Raw genomic sequence first — 22,743 nt, 5'->3', positions numbered from 1 at the left:
ATGATAGTGAAGACTGACATCTTCACCGAGTGCATGTGTACCACCAGTTGGTATAGTAGACCCATGCATCATGCATACAGTCATCGATTTGAGCCTTTGAGGCTTTGTCTCTTTTCCACCCCTGTTTTGTGTAACTGCCGTGTAGCTCTATCCATGGAGCTATGGTAGCTCCATGCTCTATCACATTTTTTTTTTCTCGTAGCCGTTTCTGTAAGCAGATGTTTAATCATTCATTGTTTACCATTAACGACTGAGCGTGAGAATGCTGCCAGCAATGTCAACGATCATGATGTCTTAATGATGTGTTAGCTATCATACAATGTACGGGACCCTTGGGTATATAATGATAATATGACATTTCCCGCACTTGCTCTTAATATGCTCCCCATGTAATCTTGTAGTCAAGCACCTCATCGATGATAGGCAACGATGGTGATTATTATAGGGTATAACCTGAGGCAGAAATTGCGATATATTGAAACATATACTACTGCATGTATGGACCAGCTACTTTTACTACTCACTACTAGATTTACTGTACTTATACTATCTACTACTATACTACTTCGACTACTACTACTACTCTCTACAAAAAAAAAAAAAATCGAGTGAAAATATTCACTCTTAAAGGAGTGAATAAAAAAAAAGAGTGAATATAGAGTGAAATTGGAGTGAATTTTGAGTGAAAATGTTCATTTTCACTCATTTTGGAGTGACCTCGGGGATCACTTCAAAATCTTCGAGTGATCCTTGAGGTCACTCCAAAATGGGTGAAAATGAACATTTTCACTCAAAATTCATTCCAATTTCACTCCATATTCACTCTTTTTTTTTTAATTCACTCCTTTAAGAGTGAATATTTTCACTCGATTTTTTTTAAAGAGTACTACTACTACTACTACTACTACTACATTGTACTACCACTACAGTGTCCCCCTACACTACATTTATACTACTATACTACCACACTATTACTGCTAATTTGTTTTAATAGAGTGCCACTTTTTGTGTCTGATTGTGTGTGTGTGGGGGGAGTATGATATCTCACATTCCCTGCATGATATCCCTATATTCCCGGCTTTACCCATATGTCAGTAATATAATTTTTTTCTGTTTTTGCCAAAATTAAATGCCGCAATGGTGCACAGAGCTGGGCCACTTGCTTAACCGACAATCTGTAAATCGGGAGATTAACTTAAAGTAACATGATCAATTGCCAGTAAATTACGTATTCACTTTCCATGACCAAATAAATATTATTCCTGCGAATCAATAATTGCATGAGAGCAAAATAAATTTAGATTTAATAGGGTGGGGATGAGGAGTCTCGGAAGTTTTTGCAGCAGTGTGAACGTGCCTTTATCAACACCGGGTTAAAACACACACCACACAACCTTTACGTGTGTATACGCACATTGGATCACGTGCTGATCAGAATGCCGATGTACATAACAGAAAGTGATGTGTACGTAAACACATACTGCACACTGACGTAGACGGGGCGGGGGGGGGGGGGCGTGTGCGAGGAGTGATAAGGTTATGGTTGATAGAGTGAAAATTGCAATCCTTGTTATAGAAATTTAGTCTAAATGCAATGAAAGAGGCTCGTTCAATTTGCTGACTCCGCATTTTTAATTCAAATAATACACGTTGTATATTTACTTACACGTTGTATATACATGTACGCACCTGCACAAAAGCTATCCTGTCTTAGATGTGTGTGAGGGTCCACACACTCACACGCATTTCACAGTGCGATAATCTTCAAAACTTGAAGCTGCACTCTACCTGGAAGAAGAAGAAGAAACATCAACAACAACAACGTGAATATACATCATGGTATAGTCAGAAATGGACGATGAAATGAATTTTATGACAATAATGCATCTATCGACAGATATAGATTAAAATGTAACGATACGGATATACCATATAGATTGAGATAGAAGGAGAATTAGCCTGCTTAGTATACAGGATTATTAGCAGGGAAGGTATGGTGAGTGTATGAATTGGGGATTAATCTATGAGACAGACTCCTATCCAGTGCAATTCCTCGTACATACTTAAGCATTGAAACACTCGAGCTTTCTTTCTTTGGATTTTTTACTTCAATCTGAAAGCCTTCAGAACTAGAAATTTTAAGAGCAACAATAAACCACATGAGAACGACAGCAAAACAACCATGTAGGCCTACAGTGTATAGAACGAAAAATATAACATATAGAAATAATTGTATATGTAGACATAACAGCTGCATTACCTATATATGAGAGATATATAGAGCCTATACATATACACGCACGCACGCACACACGTTATGACATACGAGCTGATCCCGTTGCCACACATTCCTTTAGCAAACTTTTCGAAGTGAATGCAGTGCTATCAGTTTCACTCACATGACTACCCGTAAATCCATGATAGGCTTAATGTCACAGCTGAATAATATCGTAGCTGAAATGCTGTAATAGCCAATGACAGTCCTGCCAAGTATCAGCTTGGGAGGCAAAGGAAGATGTTTTTGATGGGAAAAAAATCCAAAAGTGTAAGACCTTTAACTTTTGATATAGTTTTCAGACGATCATGCAGGAGACATATCCGCCATTAAAAAAAAAAATAAGAAAAAAAATTATATATATATATATATATATATATATACTTACCAGTACAGATGGAGGGACAGACAAACAACCAGACAGATAATAGACGGACAGCCAGTCATCGGCTGGAATTAGACATGGATTAAATTGTACATAGGAAAGGACAAATATCATTTGTCTGATTGGTTATGCCATATCATCTCATTTGGTTAGACGTTACTATTCAGTTGCTAATCTGGACGGATACATTATTTTCATATGTTTTGAGCATTGATAGTATACTATCTCCAACTTTATCACTGACAACGTATAAAGAGATAGCAGTGTGTAAAGTTATACATGTATCTAAGAGCGTTCAGTCAGGCAACCTTGGACTCGAACAACCCAGCCACGTGATCAACCCTTGCCTACAAAGTAGATCGATATCGAAACGGATCGATTACTGGCACATGATTTGAGAGAAAGCGTTATATGTTATATAAATATGATTATTGTCGCAGGTGCGTTGGCCTGGTGAAGATACTCCACAAGTAAAGGGGTGTATATCACAAGTCGCGCAAGTTCGTATAAGGTTACCAATAGGTAGTTAAAGGGTTAATACAGTTTCAGTTCAGATGGGGCTTCACTTTTCTAACTTTTTTTATTGAAAATTTTGGAGATAATGAGAAACTAAGGAAATAATAACTTATTATAAAGCATATAATACAATATTCTAAGAGGAATCCAAAGTTTATGTGATGAAATTTTGTTTAGAAAAGAGTGAGATATCCGAAATAATGCTAACCTAATAAAAGGTGGGGCCCATCTTTTATTAGAATTGCTTTGTTTTACTTTGTTTTTGGATTTCTTAGCCATTTCAAAACCGATTTTCATCAAATAAACTTTGAATTCCTGTAGAATTGCATGCACTTTAACATTTTATTTCGTGGTTTCTAAGCAAAAAAAAAAAAAAATAAAAGCTGAATCCCCACCTCAACCAATGCTATACCATCCCTTTAAAGAATGATGCTATCATTTTTCTAATGGTCAGTCAATGGCCGTTACGACAGCTGTATTGTATGTGAATCTGGAGGGTCAAAGCCGTAGACTCTGATAGCCAGAGATGTCCGTAGTTGTCTTGGGTCGACTCCGATTACCACTTGCAAACCTGCTTGAATCGTGAATGGTGAAAACATCGCAAACATAACTAAATATTTGTGATCTGACACGGACATGTTATCATTACACAAGTTCCAAGTTCCAAAAGTGATAGTTGTAGTACTATTATAGTAGCAGTCATACTAATAAGCGACACCATCTTGTATAGTAGCACATTGTAGTGTGAATAACATGGCGAAATCTAGAATTCAACTGTCCATGATTTCTATTGATATCCCTGTTAGAACGGGACCTTTAGACTGACCGCGTGAACATAATATTCCATTACATTGCACTGCATTTCGAACAAAGCTTTATAGGATCAGAATAGATTGTTATCGTTAAAAAAAGTCGCCTCAAAGCACGTATCCAATCTCACGTGATCGTTTCCAAGTTATAGGCCTACTGTCTATCCGGGTTGATAGGAAACCAGCTATACATACCCATGTCATGTTCGCTTCAGTTTGCACCGTGCGTGAATATTGAATTTTAGGCCAAGAGTAATTCGACAAGTTAGTAATAATTATTGGGATGAGAAAATGTCACTGTCTACTCAGTAGGCCTAAACGATGAGCAAATACACGTACCATGCGTCGTCATTACTACTGTTTCCGAAATCGTTTGGTCGCAGCATTAGTGTATGGAATCTGAACATTGAAGTTGAGCATCGTTATCCACCCTTTTCTCTTTAAAGCGTTCAACAATCAGTTTATTACACCGTATTTTCATATCTGAATTTTACACATGTACCAGAGAAGCGCGGTAATGTGTGATGCAAATGCAATACATCCCAGATTTTCCAAACTGTAACTTGTTTTGACTACGTGCATACAGAGTATACACACAACATGCCACCAGCTCGTCAGTTGCTTTGCTGAAAGGAATTAAAGAGAAGTTTATCAGATGGAGCATTCTTAACCCATCTTAGCAAACGTCTTCAAAGTACAGAGTGTACAAGTTACAGTAATGGAGCTGTGGTTCGCGTTGGTCTGCCTATTCAATCTGACCCACAAAGGAGGTACACATTGTACTAGGCCTGCCTTCTCTCGCATATTCTTGTTTCAACTAAGACAACATCATAATGACATATCGTATCTGTATTGCATGCCAAACCAGGGAAGTGGGAATCTCCTTGCCCAAACGGAGGGATGGCCTGGGCTGCACCCCAAATACTCCTGCCACACCCTCTTGCACCACAAATTCGTTTTTCATGGTTGGTGGGATTTATACCGTAGCAGCATGATAGTAGTAACTGACTCTATTCAATAGACCACGTGTCCTTGTCCCCATAATATCATTGAAATGACCTCGAACAATATCAAAGCCCATGTAGGAAAGGAGGAATAAAAGACCAATCAACCATCCAATCTAACAAAAAAGTAGAGAAGAATAACCAGACGACCAGTCCCAAATTCTATTCCCAGGCTTCTCACTATTTAAGCTTTTTAGATAACAAGGTTGCAAATGACCACAGCCCTTGGACACTTCCTGCGTGTAATACTAGTAGTCGTTCAAGTTAAACACAGTAGAGAGTCAAATATATGGAGTACATAGTCATTCCAGTACACTAATACACGGCACAGAGTTGCCCGTCTGCTTAACAGTATTAATGTATGTTTTTTCTTCACATTGATAAAGGCATTACATGTGTGAAAATAAAACCTATGTTTTGCTGTGATTAATTTTGACTTACATGTAGCATGGCCAGTACGTTCACTTAACATTTTGGAACCGACAATAATATTATGATTTCTTCCTTTAATATCATACATTAATCCCGTCTCTCACTGTGCATCAGTACTCTTCTAAAAACAAATCGAGTGAAAATTTTCACTTTGAAAGGAGTGAATACAAAAAAGAGTGAATTTAGAGTGAAATTGGAGTGAATCTTGAGTGAAAATGTTCATTTTCACTTGTTTTAGAGTGACGTCAGGGATCACTCCAAAATCTTCGAGTGATCCCTGAGGTCACTCCAAAATGAGTGAATATGAACATTTTCACTCGAAATTCACTCCAATTTCACTCTAAATTCACTCTTTTTTGTATTCACTCCTTTAAGAGTGAATATTTTCACTCGATTTTTTTTTAGAGAGTAGGTTTTTGAACGTATATTTTGATTCAACTGCAATTATATAATCCAGTATCTATGGGACATGGCAAAATTGCTTCATAGGATGATGGGAGGCATTTCCGGAGAACCATTAGTGTCGCAGTGTGTCGCAATGTGAGTTCCTAGTCACGAGAATTACTTAGCCGTGTACGGAAGAAATGTACTGCAGGTGTACTTGACAGAGTGACACCTTACTGTTTGGATTGCCTATGACGAATCACTCACTTTCTGTACAAATCCCAGTGCACTAGATCAAGGAATCAAGGAACTTCACAGCAACTACACCTACAGACAGAGTCACACTCCCAGATGGGATGTTAAAGAATAACAACATACCGGAAGTGTTTCCAAGAGACTTACAGGTGATTGCCTGTACTCATGATTTTACCAACTTCAAAATGAAAATTTATCCAGAACCTCGAGTTGTTGTCGGATTTATCAGTTTGATTACCAGGTGTTGAAATGGGAAAAGCACGTGAAATTGTTGCCTTTCCTCTTTTTATTTTCTAAGAATACCATATCGTGTGTGTTTTTTGTTTGTTTGTTTGTTTGTTTTTTTTTTTTCATTTTGAAAAGCGATAGTGAATCGAATTTGATGAGAATACGATGTCACCCAGCCGGTATTTGTGTGGTCAATTTATTTTTAGCATGAGCAACAGAATGATTACTCACCAATCATGTCTTGATAGATTAGTCTAGAGTATGTAACGTCACGATCATTGGTGATTGTGGAAGTCACAATTCCTTTTCTAGTTGAAGTTCTTATGTTAAAAAAATACAGAAGAGTTTATGTTATAAAAATCAACCGACTTTACGAACAATATGAGAGAAAAATGTCCCAAGAGAAAAAGATATCTTAAACAGAACCTTTATACAGTGACTTAACAAACATAATAGGGAGGCGTTGGAGGGCAATCAGACATAATCTAACCTGTTGCTATTTTATGAGACACTAGCCTTGCCCCCTGTTCACTGATTATCTCAAATACGAGTTTATATAAAATCACATGGTCACCTCGCTGTGCCATTTCTTTGCTTTGTGTGCACTCACAATAATGCGATATATATTTCATAATAATTAGGATACAACATTGCATCTGTTACACAGGGTGTTAGGACTGTCTTTGAGCTCTTAGTCTTATCATTAGAGTAAAAACAAAACAAAACAAAACAAAATAAAGAGACTTGGAGAGTCAAGCTCATTATGAGAGACATGCAGAATAAGTGACTTTCCTTCCTAAAGATAAAAATGGAGCATTCCCTCAGTATGTGACGGAGAAAACTTAGAGATTTAAAAGTTAGAAACACTTTAGAAAAGGTTGAAGGTAATTATATGACACACTAAATTGTGAATTACATGTACTTTGACAAAAACTATTAAAACTTGTCCATTTTGACTGACCCCTTTTCCTCTTTCGTCATTTATGTTTATTCTAATAACTAAGTGTAGTCTAACAGAGGCATGATTTTTATGAAGAAAGGTGTCTTGGATTGAAAAAAAAAGAGACATGCTTAGTTTGATCTATCCCTCGGACGCCGTGCGAATTTGCGAAAAGCGACAGGGCTGTGTATAGCTAATTTTGGTCTTCATCTGTTACGGTGTAGGCTAAACCTTACGATATCAATATATCTTGCTTTAGTGATATAGTGAATATAAATTCAGTAGCTTGTGTATACATTTATTGAATATGAAAGACCCTGAAAAACATTTAAGAATATACGTCAACTTGGCCGGGGTTATTTCCTGGATTATTGTCATGGCTATGTTCCACTTCAAGTTTATTCTTTGCTGTAAACGATCGATATACTCTCATCGCTGTGTAACTTCCTGACGAGCTGTGTGTGCTAGTTACCATGGTAACAAACGCTCCTTCCTGATGAGTAATTGAGCGACGGACGCTGAGAATGTCATTACCCTTTCACTCCCCACGTGACGACTTCATTGCCGAGTAGGCTACTTTGCTATCAGATGGCAAGAAATGTACTATAAACCTGACAGAAGTGAATGTCAATGATAAAAACTGGGTGCGTGTGATGGCGTCTAGTGATGTGTGCGTGTTTGTTAGTATGTAATGTAATAAGAAATGTTTCTATTTAAAGTATCTGTGCGTCATCAGAATACGTTAGAAATGAAGGGATAATTATTATACTGAAGCAGAGGAAAAGAAATGGCACAAGAAAGTAGCTGTGGGAGTTCCTCAAAGGTTTGCAGCAAATTCGGAATTAAGAAAATTGCGAATGCCAAAACACCGAGTACAGTGAGACTGTTTAATTTCAGACCTCCGTCAGACACATTTTGACAAAGTGACATAAACGGTCAATGCAGTGTAATTCGATTTCTTACCAGATTTGTCTGAATAACTAATTTTCGCAGCTTATAAGAGGGACAGGCTAGCCAGTCACTGAGGGTGATATTATAGTCATCACGTCCCAGATGGAGTTCGAACTGAGAGCCGATGCGACAGACGATCAGCGTGTGGAGGCAGACAGCCCAGCCGTCCTCGACCTTTCGCCCAGCGAAAAGAAAGTCTTGTTGACGGAAGAAAAAAATCTCCTGGGGAAACCTTCTTCTCAACGTGAAGCAGGAAACGGGGAGGTAGTGGCCGGTGATGGCAGGGCAGCCCACACCGAGGAACCGAACAGGACAGGCAATGGGGGTGACCCGGGAGGAGGCGGGAGGGGTGTACGTGATGGAGACACCAGAGTTGCTGGAGACCTTAGGGAGGTTGGAGATGATGAAGAAGAAACTGCCTGTGGCTTCGGGTTATGGCATCCACGATTTCTCCAAGTAAGCTATGATGTATGACCTCACCATGCTTCAACTCTTTACCCAAGGAAAATTGCTGGTATCCTACTAGATAATATGAGATTCCTAATAGATAATAGATAATAATGAGATATATGAGATAACGGCAGAATCATTATTTGTCATTTCCTTTCTTTTTCAGTTTGAATGGATTAAAAAGTTTCTCATGTTTACATCGTCTTGTTCAAAATGGTTCATAACAAATCCATCAGATTGGTCCACCTTTGCCGACTGATTCTCTCTTTATTATATCCTTATTTGTAACAATTATGTCCTCATTAGGTGTTTGGGAAAACATTGTCATCAAGCAGACTGAGTCAAGTTGTGGTTTCTCAAAGTTTAAGAGCGCGATGTTGAGTCAGTCAGGATACGAGTTTTCATGTATTCAACCTATTAGTCATCTAGCATGCTATACATAGTCGTCTTGTTAAAATAGTTGACAAGTGCTTGTTGTAATACCATGCTGTCTAGTTTAATGCAGCTAATAGGTGTTTACGTACTGTGTCATATGGTGTGATCGGGGGCGCTGTGGCATAGTGGATAAGACTCCCGGCTCCCGTTCGGAGGACTCGAGTTCGAATCCCGCCAAGTGCTTACGTCCTTGGACAAGATGTTTTTACCCAATATTGTCCCTCTTGACCCAGGTGTATAAATGGGTACCTGGCAACCCTAGGGTAATAATAATAGCTGGGCCCTCTGGGAGAGCAGTGGCCCTCCTTTAGAGCAGAGGCAACACAGAAGAGGCTACTCTGGATAAATAAGACCTTACTATTAATATCGGAATGAGTTCACAAGTCTTTTATCCATGCCTCAGTTCTGTAACAGCCCCGTGGGTTTCCTCGTCTGTCTTTGCTGCTTCGGCTTCACGCAAGGCATGACGGTCAATGGAATCGTCTACGTGGTCACCACGACACTCGAACGCCGCTTCAACCTCCCCAGTGTGCAGAGCGGCTTCATCTCCAGCGCTTACGACTTCGGTGTCCTCATCGTCGTCGTGTTCGTCACGTATCTCGGGGAGCGAGCACACAAGCCTCGATGGCTGGGAATTGGTGCCCTGGGCTTCGCTTGCAGTTCGTTCCTCTTCTCTCTACCTCATTTCACAACAGGGGCTTACCAGTATGAGGTCAGTCAAGGGTAGTCCGTTCTATACAGAATCACAAATCATCGTTTGCATCTCTGAAAATCATATTAAATGTTATAAGTTATCACTATAATTATTATTATTTGGGGGGTTGCTCTTGTAACATATACGATTTGTTGGTGTACTATACAATTAAGGAACAATGAACGTGGTGAGAAATTGGGCCTTTGTTTTATTTCCATAAGCGTGGTCAGTATGTACTGGTATTTGCCAAGCTACTGTGTCTAAAAGTACTCGAACTAAAATTGTATTTGCTTCTTGATTATGGTGGATGTCGGGAAAAAAGTCAAATAATTACCTATGTTTTGCCTTGTTTTTATCGTTCAGACCCAAGACTTGGATACGTGTCATATGTCAGTCAACCAAAGCTCTAGCTCTGAGGACTGTACGGGGAGTTCTGGCGGGCTAAGTCGCTATATTGGTGTCTTCATTCTGGCCCAACTCCTCCATGGGTTTAGTGCCTCTGGGATCTACACTCTGGGAGTGACCTATATTGACGAGAACGTGGAGACCAAGCGATCCGCACTTTATGTCGGTAAGAAAATCAAAACACTGAAAGAAAGCAACTTGTTGAATGTTTTACGGAGAATGAAGTTGGGGTAAGGTCCTTTAGTTTTCTTATCCCGTTTAAGAATATTTATGATTCGAAATCTATTTCTTCAAATAATCCTCCTTTGTTATGGGGATATAAAGCAATAGGAACATGCAACAAACTCTCGTCTAAGTCGAATCCAAAGGGACCAGAGAAAATTCTTCGAAGTACTTGAATTTCCACTTATTCAATAAATCATCACATATCTACATCCATCCCGGGGTAGATTTTTTTCTTTGACTTTATTCATTTTAATACCATTTCTCTTAGTGTCAAAACTTTTCAATCACCCTTCCTCACGTCATTGTTGTAAGCTTCCATGAGACATGCTTAGACACTGACAAGAATGTCTAGTGGAGAATGACAGTCGATATAAATGCATGATCACATAGTATTCCTTTTGTGAAAACGTTTGGAAAATGCCCTTCTCTTTGGTAGGTTTATTTCAAGGAATGTCGACATTAGGACCAGCTCTTGGTTACCTGGTTGGAGGACTCTTCTTGAACTTGTATACTGACGTGTCTGTCGACCCGGCCAGGTGAGTAAAAAGAACTTAATCATGTACGTCATTATAGACGTAATTAAGTTGTTTCAGGAGCTGAAAACATAATTACGATGTTACAATTAGAGTTTTCGATTAATGAAGTATCATGTGTGTGATTAAAAGTATTATTTCTTTCATTTTGACAGCAGTACAGTTTGTGTAATCAAAATCATGTAATTAGGTTGGTTTGTCGTTACATTGCATGTTAGTATGATAAATAGGCTGCACCTTGCCGTGCAAGGGATCTTTATCCTGTTATTGTGTCTGTACTAATAATGTGAAAAGAGTCTATAGCATGTCTGTTGCTTGTAGCAAGTGATTCTTATTGTCTTAGTTAACAGTATACGATGATAATAATTATTTGCCACTTCTTTTATAGAGCAGACTGCAATAACTAGCCCTAATGGTAATGTTACGTTATAGCGTATAGAGCGAATGTATGCCTTAGCGTCCATATTTTGTTTTCCTCAAGAAAGTAAAATCTAGATTCGCTCAAAGTTTACTCGAATTCCTTAACGGAATCCTGATGTATATGATACAAATAAGGAACGAATGTTCGTCATCCTGTAAGTAGCATATTGATTAGTCACACTCTCGACCCTTATGGGTATGTTTCAGATTTGGTATGACCCCAGAGTACCTATTGTAACCTCAACGAATCCCCAACGAATACTATGTAGTGTAGCTATGTCAAGCTTGTCAGAATCAAAATAATGACAATTGACTCCAATTTGCGCCTTCATTTCCAAAACATCGGGCACACGTTGCTCTGTGCTCTGAAGTCGACTTACTATATAAGATCGTACACTCGTCAGTGACAACGATGGGTCAGGAAGATTTATTCTGTTTTTTTTTTCTGCCTTTTCGGTCCTGTACAGTTTGACCATCACTTCAGACAGTCCCCTCTGGGTCGGAGCATGGTGGCTTGGATTCATCTTGACCGGAAGTCTTGCCCTCAGCCTTGCTCTTCCTTTCCTCATGTTTCCTCGTGCTATGCCAGGCAAGGCAGCCGAAATGTCAATATGAATATCGTGGTGACTATAGTCATGTTTTGTATATCACCAAATAAAGTCAACGTCTTCTAGGACACGATGAATTGTTTAGTATGCGGCCTTGTAGTAGAAAGGTCGTTGTTAGCCAAGCGCGCTACCCGATGTGGTTCCGCTATGATAACAATGGCCTCCTTGTTGTTCACATTTCACGGTAGAATTGTTTATCCTGTTGTTAAATGCTTGTATGTATCTCATAAAGAAGACATTATAAACAGTCGTAAAGCTTTGAAAGGTTGAGAATTGAAACGCTGCGGAAATGCATCGAATTTAGACTGCTCTAAAGGGTAGTAATGTATAGACGTCAAAATACCGTTCGAAAATAAATCAAAGGACATCGTGTAGACGGAATTTTAGGGGGAGTATTTTGATGGTTGGTTGGAGAAATTTATGTTCCTTCTCTTAGTTTGAGGCAAATGTGACTTTTATTCTATTGATGTGTCTTATGTGCAATGTGTGCCAAGGGCGGTCTTCATTTTGTGACTTACGGTATTTAAGAATCAGTGACAAAATTCCATGCATTGTAAAACCTGAAATCCTGAACTTTAATCATGTAAGGCTCGACTGACTACCGACTTATTTACATGTTGTTAGTTTCTTGTCTATCTTTTGCTGATCTATGCCTCAATCCTTTCATGTTTTACGTACAGAGGCAAAAGAGCTAGCAAAGAAAAGGATTTCACAAGCGCAAAAAGGAAGCGAGTTCGCCGCCCGAGCTGGCTTTGGCAACACCCTGAGAGACTTTCCGAAGGCTGCACTGAACCTGCTCCGAAACCTTCCCTTCATGTGTGTGAACGGAGCCGCCGTCACCGAGTGGTTCATCATATCATCCTTGGCTACTTTCGGACCAAAATTCATGGAGACGCAATTCAATATATCAGCCAGCACGGCAGCTTTGAGAACAGGTCAGGAGACTAATGCTGAGTGATACAAAATCATCCATAAATAACATGAAAACATAGGTTTAAAGTACCCCTTTCTTAAACTTAATAATGAGGATGATATCCTCATTGTTTATAAGCTAAATCGGAGCCTGACTGGTTTTAGTCCGCACTTTTTTGACGCTAAAATTATTTGCACCATGACCAGATGTGGAGTTTGTGAACGCAAATCCAGAATAATCAGCATTTCCAGGGTGTGGTTAAAACGCCCCCCCCCCCCTTTTTTTTTCTGGCACGCATCATTGGAGTGGTGTGTGCGGTTATAATGACGATTTTCCAGGCTTATCATTTTTTTAGGGCTTCGTAAGGTAAAAGTGAGGATTGTTTTTTCAGAGTTTATGAAACCATTTTTTTTTTAATGCGGATTATAAATTGGAGGATACATTTTGCGAAAGGAGTATAAGCTCTTTCACAACCTAATCGTTGTGTGTTTTTGATGCTGCCGATGTCATTGAATGATAGCTTATACTATATAGCTACCGTTACGTTATCAAACTACAAAGCTTGTGGTCACATGCATCTCGCAAATCATTTTTTTTTTACCTATTATCTTTGTAGGTGACAATCATACTGTCATTTTCAGGGTATATGTGACTTTGTCTTGCATGTTCTGCATTCGTGTTTCGTATTTGTTTCTTTGTTTTCTTTTTTTAATGAAACATACGGTAATCTTTCGGATTTTTCCCCTTTGACATTACGATTACAACTCACTTCCTGTAACATTTCATGTCCCGGCATGTCCTGAATCCTTTTTTCCAAACTCTGTTGACTCATGATACAGGATTTACTTTTTCTATTTCCTGTTTGTCCTGTTCTCCTGTTTTCAATTTTCAATTTTCTGTTATGTCCTTGTGCTTTCATGTTGACATTACATGCGTTGATCTATAGCGAGGAAGTTCCTGAACCTAAAATTATACAAATGGGAAAAAAAATAATAAAGGAAAACAAGAAAACTGAATACTTTCGAGACTCTTATATCAATCATTTTGTCTGTTCGAGTGTTCTTTTGATATTTCTGATAGAAAAAGAAATGAAGCAAGCATTAACCTTTTCCATGCCGTCTGTTTTCACTGTGCTTCGTCCGCACTAGGTTTCCTGGTCATCCCTGCCAGTCTGCTGGGGGCGTTGTGCGGTGGATGGCTGGTGACTTTCTTTAACTTTCACTTCCGGGGCATGATACGTTTCTGCTTTGGTTGTCTTGTTTTCTCCTTCTTCATGCTAACTGCCTTCACCATACAATGCCCAAATGTGCCCTTCGCTGGAGTCACAGTGGACTACGGAAATGCGTATGTGTCAATTTGTCGTAGGAACCCCCCCCCCTTTTTTTTTGTAATGGCATGCGAGTAGTTCATTGCGTCTTATATTTTGTTATGTTATTTATGTTGTGTGTGTGTGTGTGTGTGTGTGTGTGTGTGTGCCAATAAGGGCAAGGACACACGCAGACCTGTCGCATTTTTTTGTTTTATTTTGTTTGATATCGGCAGACTTATTTCTTTATCAACATCGCATGCAATCGATTTTTTTTTCTTCTTATTTCATTTCTACTCGTGACCCTTTTCTTAACTTCGAGAGAGAAGAAAAGTCTTCCAATAGTGTAAATTTATCACGTGGGCAAGGAGAAAGACCTTACATAATATGATGCTGGCTTCAAGAATCTAGTAAGTCGATCTTAAACGATAAGATCGACTTAAAACTATGGTATGCTGTGTGTGTCTTCTTTGTGTTCCAACTTCGGAGTAAAACTAAAAATGTTTGGAACTGTTTTATGCAGTCATTGATATACAAAATAAAATGCGGGACGAGACAATTTTCAGTGAATTTTGTACAAATATGAAGTGGATTCTGAAAGACTGATAAGATTGAACAGGAGAACCTGTGAAATACCATAGTTTTTCACTTCCGTTAAGATCGACTTAGATCCATCGTGGAACAAACCCATGATAAGACAGATAAGAATTGTATACTAGTGATAAAAGATTGCACATATCAAAGGTATGATTTTTACCATAACGTATCCGTTTGTGACGTTTTCATAGGTCATCAAGAGAAGCGCCAAGTAGTATCGGCAACTTGTCGGCAGTGTGCAATGCCGGCTGTAGTTGTAGCAGTACATACGATCCAGTGTGTGGGACTGATAATGTTCTCTACTACTCGGCGTGCTATGCCGGCTGTCTGAATTACGAAGACACAGAAGGAACAGGCAAGGTAGGTAATCAGAGTTAAAGTTTGTTCACCTTGATCCACAGTAGTCGAGACTTCAGCGAAATTATGGTTATCGTCAGAGTTCGTAAACAGTAGTAATCAATATTCGCGAACATTATTCACAGAAGGTACAGGCAAGGTAGGTGATCAGAGTTTAAGTTTGTTCATCGTGATCCATCCACAGTAGTGAAGACAAGTAAAACAAGACCAAAAAAAAAAAAATACGAATTTGATTGCAACTGTTAACGAACATTTCGTTGTCACAAGTTCAAAATTTCTTTGCTCAAATTCTCAAACAATCGCCGCTCAGTGAGATAGAAGGATATTTTCGTACATACATTATTATCCTGAATAAAAACACCTTTTTTTCATTCATTAGGAAATGTATACGGATTTTAGATTTTGGCCGCCATTTTTGATATCTCAAAACCCTCAAGGATGAAAAATTTCTTTGCTCATTCGCTACGTTCGCAAACAATGGCCGCTCAGTGAGATAAGATTATTTTCATACACTATTATATTGAATAAAAACACTTTTTTTTTCATTCATTAGGAAATGTATAGGAATTTAAGATTTTGCCCGCCATTTTTAATATCTCAAAACCCTCAAGGATGCAAGAGTTTAATCATCCAAGTTCGAATGTAGCACCCTTGGTGGACGGCAAATCAAAGTTCAGGCTCAAGATGTGACTTGTTAACCCGTTCCATACTGATTTCTGAAATGCCCAGGTCACGAGATTTCCCGTACGGAACGGGTTAATACCTTGGAGAAGAATGTAATGATGTCGATTCTAGAAAAATAATATGACTGTTGGGGAACAATAAACATGGGAAAAACAAATAACAATGGTGCTGGGACTTGGAGCCAAGCCTCACGTTTTGCTGTGCGTGGTGGTTGGCGTGTTGGGGAATCGTGTACTGTGAGTGTATGAAGAGCTAAATATTGCGCGATGGGGCGTTTTGCTCTCGGGATTTTTTGGGGATCGTGGTGATTGGCGTGGCTGTGGGGCTAGCCTCACTGAGCGATGGGGCGTTTTGCTGTTGGTGTTTATTCGGGATCGTGGTGGTTGGCATGATTGTGGGGTTGCTGGGCGCGGGGTGTGGGTGGTGCTGATGGTGGTGCTGGTGTTGGTGGTGTGTGTGGTGGGTTGTGCCCGCGGTTGTGTGCGGGGCTCGTGCTGCACGTCCACTCATGGCGACCACTAGGGAGAGTTCCGCCCGACCATCCGGGGGTTGCATCTCTTTTATTGACTTCGGGGATGTTCTGCAAGAATGATCCCGAGTAGCTTAGTCTTTTCTTACCAGTCGCTTTATCCAAAATCTCAATTATGTTGGGTAATGTGAAAAAGACTTGCGCGTGGAGGCCAAACCCTTAAAGGGGAAGGCTAGTAACTGATCAGTGGGAATCAGTGGAAATGCTTGGAGATGATTGTTCCAATCCTTATGGGATTCATTCAAGAGTTCATTGTATATCTATTGTTGTGTGAAAATGATTTGCTTCAGAATGGTCTCATATTCAAGTAATGTGCAGTTTAATGCTTCCAGGTTAGCGTCCCTGGTCAGTGACGGAGCATTAATCTGCACATTACTTGAATATGAGACCGTTCTGAAGCAAATCATTTTCACACAACAATAGATATACAATGAACTCTTGAATGAATCACATGAGGATTGGAACAATCATCTCCCAGCATTTCCACTGATTCCCACTGATCACTTACTAGCCTTCCCCTTTAATTGTCCGGATTAAGTGCCCAGAATGTATAGGTACAATACAAAGAATTAACCCCCTCGAAACCACAATCCCAGAGTTCCAGTGATTCTGTATACAACAGGTTGTGAATAGTGATGGCAATTTAAATACACCTGTTGTTAGACCTTAATACCCGTCGCTGAAAAGGAACCTGTACACCAAGCATGCCAGGTAATCTTCCGGTGTGGTGGAGGATTGTTCAAAGTTCAAAAGACCGGAGTGGACAGTGGATAATGCAAGCTGAGCTTTCTCAACAGATTGCGTAAGAATACCATGATCGAATGTCGAGGCTTTCTGCCCGTATCCATTCGCTCCGCATTTAGTGTAGTGCAGGCACACGACCCTCTACGCCTGATATAAGTTATTGTCTTTCCACGTTAGCTGACTCTGAGAATCAATGACGAATAATTTCATTTCTATGTGTTTCAAGTCATCACGATGTGTACCTTGTTATATAACCCGACTTTGTTTTTCTTTTTCTTTCCTGATAGTTGTACACCAACTGTAGCTGTGTCAGTGATGATCTTGAATCGAACTCGAGCAGCTCCGCTGTGCTGGGTCGATGTGACCAGTCTTGCTCCAAAGAAACACTCTACCTCTTTCTTACCTTCGTGCAGCTCGTTGGAACATTCCTAGCTCTCGTCCCATCCACGATGGCATCCATCAGGTATCGATGCTGTCCTAAACAGTCCTAACATCACTATTACTTAAAATGCTTTATTTACATACAAAATAAGTGTATTGTTCCCAGCGACCATGCCAGCCCTGTTTGCCCGAAACGTATAATAGTGAGTTATGGTTAGGGTGGGATATCCCCTCCCCCCACCCCGTCTTGTAGTTCTACCACGTTGCCTCGCGTCCATCCAGTTTTTTCCTGAAACGTGATTTTCGTGGCCGCCGGGAACATGGCGTAAACGCAACATTAACGCAGCATTACAACTCTGAGATTGAATAGAACAGAACTCTCCATACACGAGAGTTCTGTGGAGACTGAATTAATGGTCTGAAAAGATGCAAATGACAGCTCCATGCCGATAGGGGGTAGCAGATTCATTTTTGCACTTTGCATTAAAGGAAAGCAGGGATCGAATGAATTCTGAAAAATTGAAAAATGAAAAGGTCGACAGTCAAATTAAATTGTATGAAGGGAGAATGAATAGAAAAGATGACATGACATAAAGTTGAATAAAAAGGAAATGGATAACGTTAATGGAAAGATGATACGGAGACACACACACACACACACACACAAATGAGGACATAGAGTAGGAACGATTAGTAAAATAATAAAAGGCAATACCTCGTATGTTATAGCATAATTATTCTGCAAGATGTCCATTCCTAATGGGCATGGAATACACTGAAAATTCTATAAAATTCTATGTGATGCACGGGACTGTAATGAATTATCAGTAAAGAAATACGTCGTACTTAAAGCAGCAGCCTGTAATATCAAACATGGCTTTCCTCACTTTTCTATGTTTTAGGTGTGTAGCACATGATCAACGCTCTTTCGCCCTTGGAATCCAGTCGCTGTGTTTCAGAGCGTTTGGTAAGTGACTAGATAATAAATAGTGTACCAGAGTTGTACGGATCCTTTCTGAGAGATGGACCACATCGTATTGCGCATACATGAACACAGATCATGGCAGACATGAGTCTAGATGTAGTATCATTATGCAGTGTAATGATGAAGATGACATACCTCGCCTGTACACCATGATATGACTTGTAGCAAAATAATGGCATCTTATACTGATTCCCTCAACGCTCTGTTGTTTTAACTTCACTTAACCCTAATAAGGCCGGGGCTTTTTTTTTTTTTTTTTTTTTTTTTTTTGCTATGCTATAACCGGAGGGGGGGGGGGGTGGATTCCGCCCCCCCTCCCCCCCCCAAGATCTCGGCCATCAGTGGTGCGATCACAAGGAAATTTGGCATGCGTGACACCCACGTCGTAATCTACAAGATTGTGTCATAAGATTTTTTGAAACAATCAATGTTTTATGTTAATTAATTAATTATGCAAATGAAGCCCAAGATTATATTTCAGCCAAATCAAAAGCATTGAGAGTCTACTTTTTGCTTTGTGTATCTGTTTTAGCATATTTAACAATATTGCACATCATAAAAACTCCCAAACGTCATTTCAATTCTTATGTATTTTATTGTTTTCGGAATTTCTTATGTATATCCTTGTTTTTCGACTTTTTTTTTAACGGAAATTGTCACTGACCACTTTTCTACCATAATTAGCCTAAAATTAATCAATGAAAGTGATTAATTGTAAAAATAATCAGGTTTTTATGACTTTTATGACAGAGCACTGGTTTCCATAGGAAATGTACACAAAATCACAAAATTATGCCCATTTTGGGGTGGCATACCGTTACAAAAATATGAGTGGCTTTGAAAAAATACGCGCGGACGTTGCAAATTTGGTCTCAAAAGTTGCGGGAGACTTGAGCAAAGAAAGTCAAGAAGCCTCGCGACGAGGCCTTCTCGCGTTACTATCATAGCGCAAAACGTCGTGGGGGGAGGGGATTCTGCACCCCCCCCCCCCGACCCTGTTAGGGTTAAAGGTTTCTTTATAATACAGTCGTAGTCTCTCCAGACCTGTTACAAGGTAAACGGGGTGTACACGGCTTTTAGTCATAAATGTCAAGATAAACTCCTTTCTGGTAGCATATTTTGTGAAGGATTCTATTATACTCAAATCTCATGTTCGGCTATGGCATTATCACGTGACCTTCCAAGTGACATAATCGAGTGTCAAGTGAAAAAGAGGTTATTCCTTTTAGAGCCCACGACACTGCTCTCTGTTCAACCTACAGTGTATATACAAAAAGTCCAGATTGAATAAATGAACGGTCAATCTCAGAAATTTGTCATAGAACCTCATCATTCAGACCAGGGATACCAAATGAAACAACGGCAACAAAAACATGTTGCCAATCCATTGATTTGATCCAGGCCCATTGATACGACATTCATGCAGGCTATGTAAGAGGAAACGGAGTCGTTAGTCTGTCTAGACAGGAAAGGCTTTTCATTCGTGTGTAGGTCTATTTACCTACCTTTGCCTACGTGCTTTTTCACAACTTTGCGTGAAACTCGGCACTTGATGTATTTCACGCCTCAGAAATTTATCTTATCTCCAATCCCATTTCAGATTATACAGTGATAAGAGTAATAGATGAGGTGATCATTATTATTTGCGAATCCACTTTATGTTTCTATCACTTCCAGCAACGCACGCACAGTTCATACGTTCTCTCTTTGATATTTTCTTCTTCTGTACAAGTCTCGTCCATCTCTAACAGTCACACACCGTAAAATTGTATATTTATCTAAAAAGTCTCTCTTATTGTTGCAACAGGTACCATCCCTGGTCCTGTGGTGTTTGGCGCCCTCATCGACAGAGTGTGTGTCTTATGGCAGGATTCGTGCGACGGTTCTGCATGCCTTCAGTATGACAACAAACAGTTTGGTCTTACTGCTTTGATACTTACCATGATGTTAAGACTCTTTTCAATTCTCTTCTTCGTCGGAGCCCTGGTATTCTACAAACCGACTGATTCACAGCCAGTGGAAGCGAGTCCAGAACAGTCTAGTAACGAGCAACGCGCTACAAATGCAACAGCATAAGGACGCCCTCATCTCAAAGTCCTACACGATCCGAAGCTGACGCTACCGGCCCCCATACTACTTACTAGTAAACTCCTCATAGTTTTCATAACTACTTAGTATACTGCCACAGTTTGGATGACGGGCAACATTTTGAAAATTGACTACACCTGTACTAGTATTGGTTTCCATCATAACATAATTTTCAGCCAAAAAAAAAAAAAAAAAAAAAAAAAAATGTGCGTCCTGCATTCCAGTATTATGTAGGTCGTTTAGTCACTGAGCCCAAGCTGCCATGCAGTCTGTAGTTTGGTAGTCCGTCCTTTGATCCTTCAACAATCACTGCTCTCTACCGTATAGCAATATTGAACTCCTCTCTAGGGAAGCTTAGTCATGACTTTGTGGAACTTTGTGTACATATGGATATCGATTGTATGAAAAATCGATTACATAATAGATTTATTTTTTAACGTGTTTAGAAGTTGGAGAACTTGTGTTAAAAATTCCACTCCCTCTACAGGAAAATGTACTATGTCGGTAACAAGGAGTAAAAAAAGAGCAGATTTTATTACTTTTTGTATCGATATCAAGACACTCTTTTTTTGCTCATTGATATGCACTTCCTTCTGATCTTACCACAGTATGATTGTTTCTTCCCATGTCAAGTGTACTTTTGATCCCCACTTTACTTTTCACTTGCGTTTCTATTCAGATATTGTCACTCAACACCCTCAATACTTTCTCGCAATACAGACATGACAGATGTATACTGGAAAAATAATGTTTGAAATTGGATGTATGACGAGACAGACTCTTCATATTTCACTATCTGCATCCATGTATAAACGACTAACAGTGTGAATGTGTCACACTGTTTCACTTTACAGTGATATTTCTTGTCAACAGGGTAAAATTACTGTGCACCAAAATGTGTATGTGGAATATTGTATTTGACTTGCAATCACTATGATTATGAAAAAAAAAGATATCGATTCATTATGTCTATGACTGTCTTGTCAACGACTCGTGACGTTTGTGCTGTTTTGGACATTTTTTGTTTTTTTTTTGGAAAAATAAATGGCTGCCTTAGCCGATGTGGTTTTAAAGAAACATTACTTTTAACTTGTACGTGTATGAAATATGTTTTTTTGTTTGTGTGTGTGTGTGTGTGTGTGTGTGTGTGTGTGTGTGTGTGTGTGTGCATGTGTGTGTGCAAACAAAGTCACCAGTAGTGATTTCTGAGCAGTTCTATCGTGTCCCTTGGCTTCTTCTGTGGGTATGTCACTGAACTTCTACTGTGAACTCACCGAGGACAAGTAGTTTTAACCTTGACCAGAAAAGAAGCAGTCACTATTTGTTTTATATATTGCATCCCACTTATTATGCTAACTTATGAAGGCATTGAAATGAACTTGTCGTGCGACCGGTCAGAGAAATTACATGAAGTATATTTTGACAATGCCGAAATACAGATACTCACATTTTGAAAAATTGCTAGCTGACTGCTGGGCAGTATAAACATAGCGAAAACTAGTGACTGCACCGATAACCAATCAGAATCGAAGATTCATCAAAGGAGGTATATATAGTAGGTATATATATATATATATATATATATATATATATATATATATATAAAAATATGAATATGTAACATTGTGGCTTTTTGTCAAAACAAAAAGGAAAAACAGAGTTTTGACAATCGAAAAACAAAAAGTAACATAGAAATATACATATTTTTTTTTTTTGGAAAATGAGTCACCCTGCATAATTCAGGAAGTCCAATCCTTCCGGTCACATTCTCCACTTTTACTTGCCAAATTTGGGCATAATGTCCACTCTCTGCCCTCCTTGGGTCAAGCTATGACCTCATAGCCCTCCACCCAAACAAAGAGGCAGTAAAAGTGACGTACGTAGGACTGTGCGTCGGCGGATTGAAACACTTATGTATCTTTGGGAAGGGTCCTAAACCCAATAAATAGAGAAGTTTTCCTCTCCTCACTTCACATCGGCAACTTTGACAACAGGAAAGCATCGAGATATTGTGCAGCAGAATTCGCGAGAGTCAGCTATCTGCGTCTCCGGCAGGGGGTTCAGTTATGATCAGAACCTGCGAATAATAAAGAACATCCCACATTGCGAGTCCCGGCTCCATTTGTTGCTCGTTACATATGAAGAGTTTGTTCGCAAAAACTGATAAGTCCATATTTGCCAAATGGAGATATTTGCGGTTAAAGGTCAAT

The 22,743-nt window shown here is 39.4% G+C and overlaps 1 protein-coding gene across 1 annotated transcript; it reads left to right on the top strand.

The window, feature by feature from the left end:
- Positions 1-8,281: 8,281 nt before the first annotated feature.
- On the top strand, positions 8,282-20,617 carry LOC139716048 (solute carrier organic anion transporter family member 4A1-like). The gene is made up of 11 exons (XM_071627601.1): positions 8,282-8,635; positions 9,468-9,776; positions 10,122-10,329; positions 10,825-10,924; positions 11,809-11,930; positions 12,630-12,884; positions 14,011-14,206; positions 14,957-15,125; positions 17,367-17,542; positions 18,363-18,427; positions 20,253-20,617. The coding sequence occupies exons 1-11, from the start codon at positions 8,282-8,284 to the stop codon at positions 20,519-20,521; spliced, it is 2,223 nt and encodes a 740-aa protein (XP_071483702.1). The 3' UTR covers positions 20,522-20,617.
- Positions 20,618-22,743: the final 2,126 nt, after the last annotated feature.

The sequence above is a fragment of the Diadema antillarum genome, unplaced genomic scaffold (assembly GCF_040938485.1).
Source record: "Diadema antillarum isolate AM-2024a unplaced genomic scaffold, OU_Dant_1.0 scf00000060, whole genome shotgun sequence".
Taxonomy (NCBI): domain Eukaryota; kingdom Metazoa; phylum Echinodermata; class Echinoidea; order Diadematoida; family Diadematidae; genus Diadema; species Diadema antillarum.
Note: the sequence above shows the minus strand (reverse complement) of the source record. Positions and strands in the feature narration are given on the sequence as shown.

Bases quoted from the DNA above. Each gene is read 5' to 3' on its own strand.
- LOC139716048 (XM_071627601.1), top strand. From the start codon at position 8,282: ATGGAGTTCGAACTGAGAGCCGATGCGACAGACGATCAGCGTGTGGAG. The intron at 8,636-9,467 runs GTAAGCTATGAT...TCCATGCCTCAG, and splicing joins GGCATCCACGATTTCTCCAA to TTCTGTAACAGCCCCGTGGG. The intron at 17,543-18,362 runs GTATCGATGCTG...TCTATGTTTTAG, and splicing joins TCCACGATGGCATCCATCAG to GTGTGTAGCACATGATCAAC.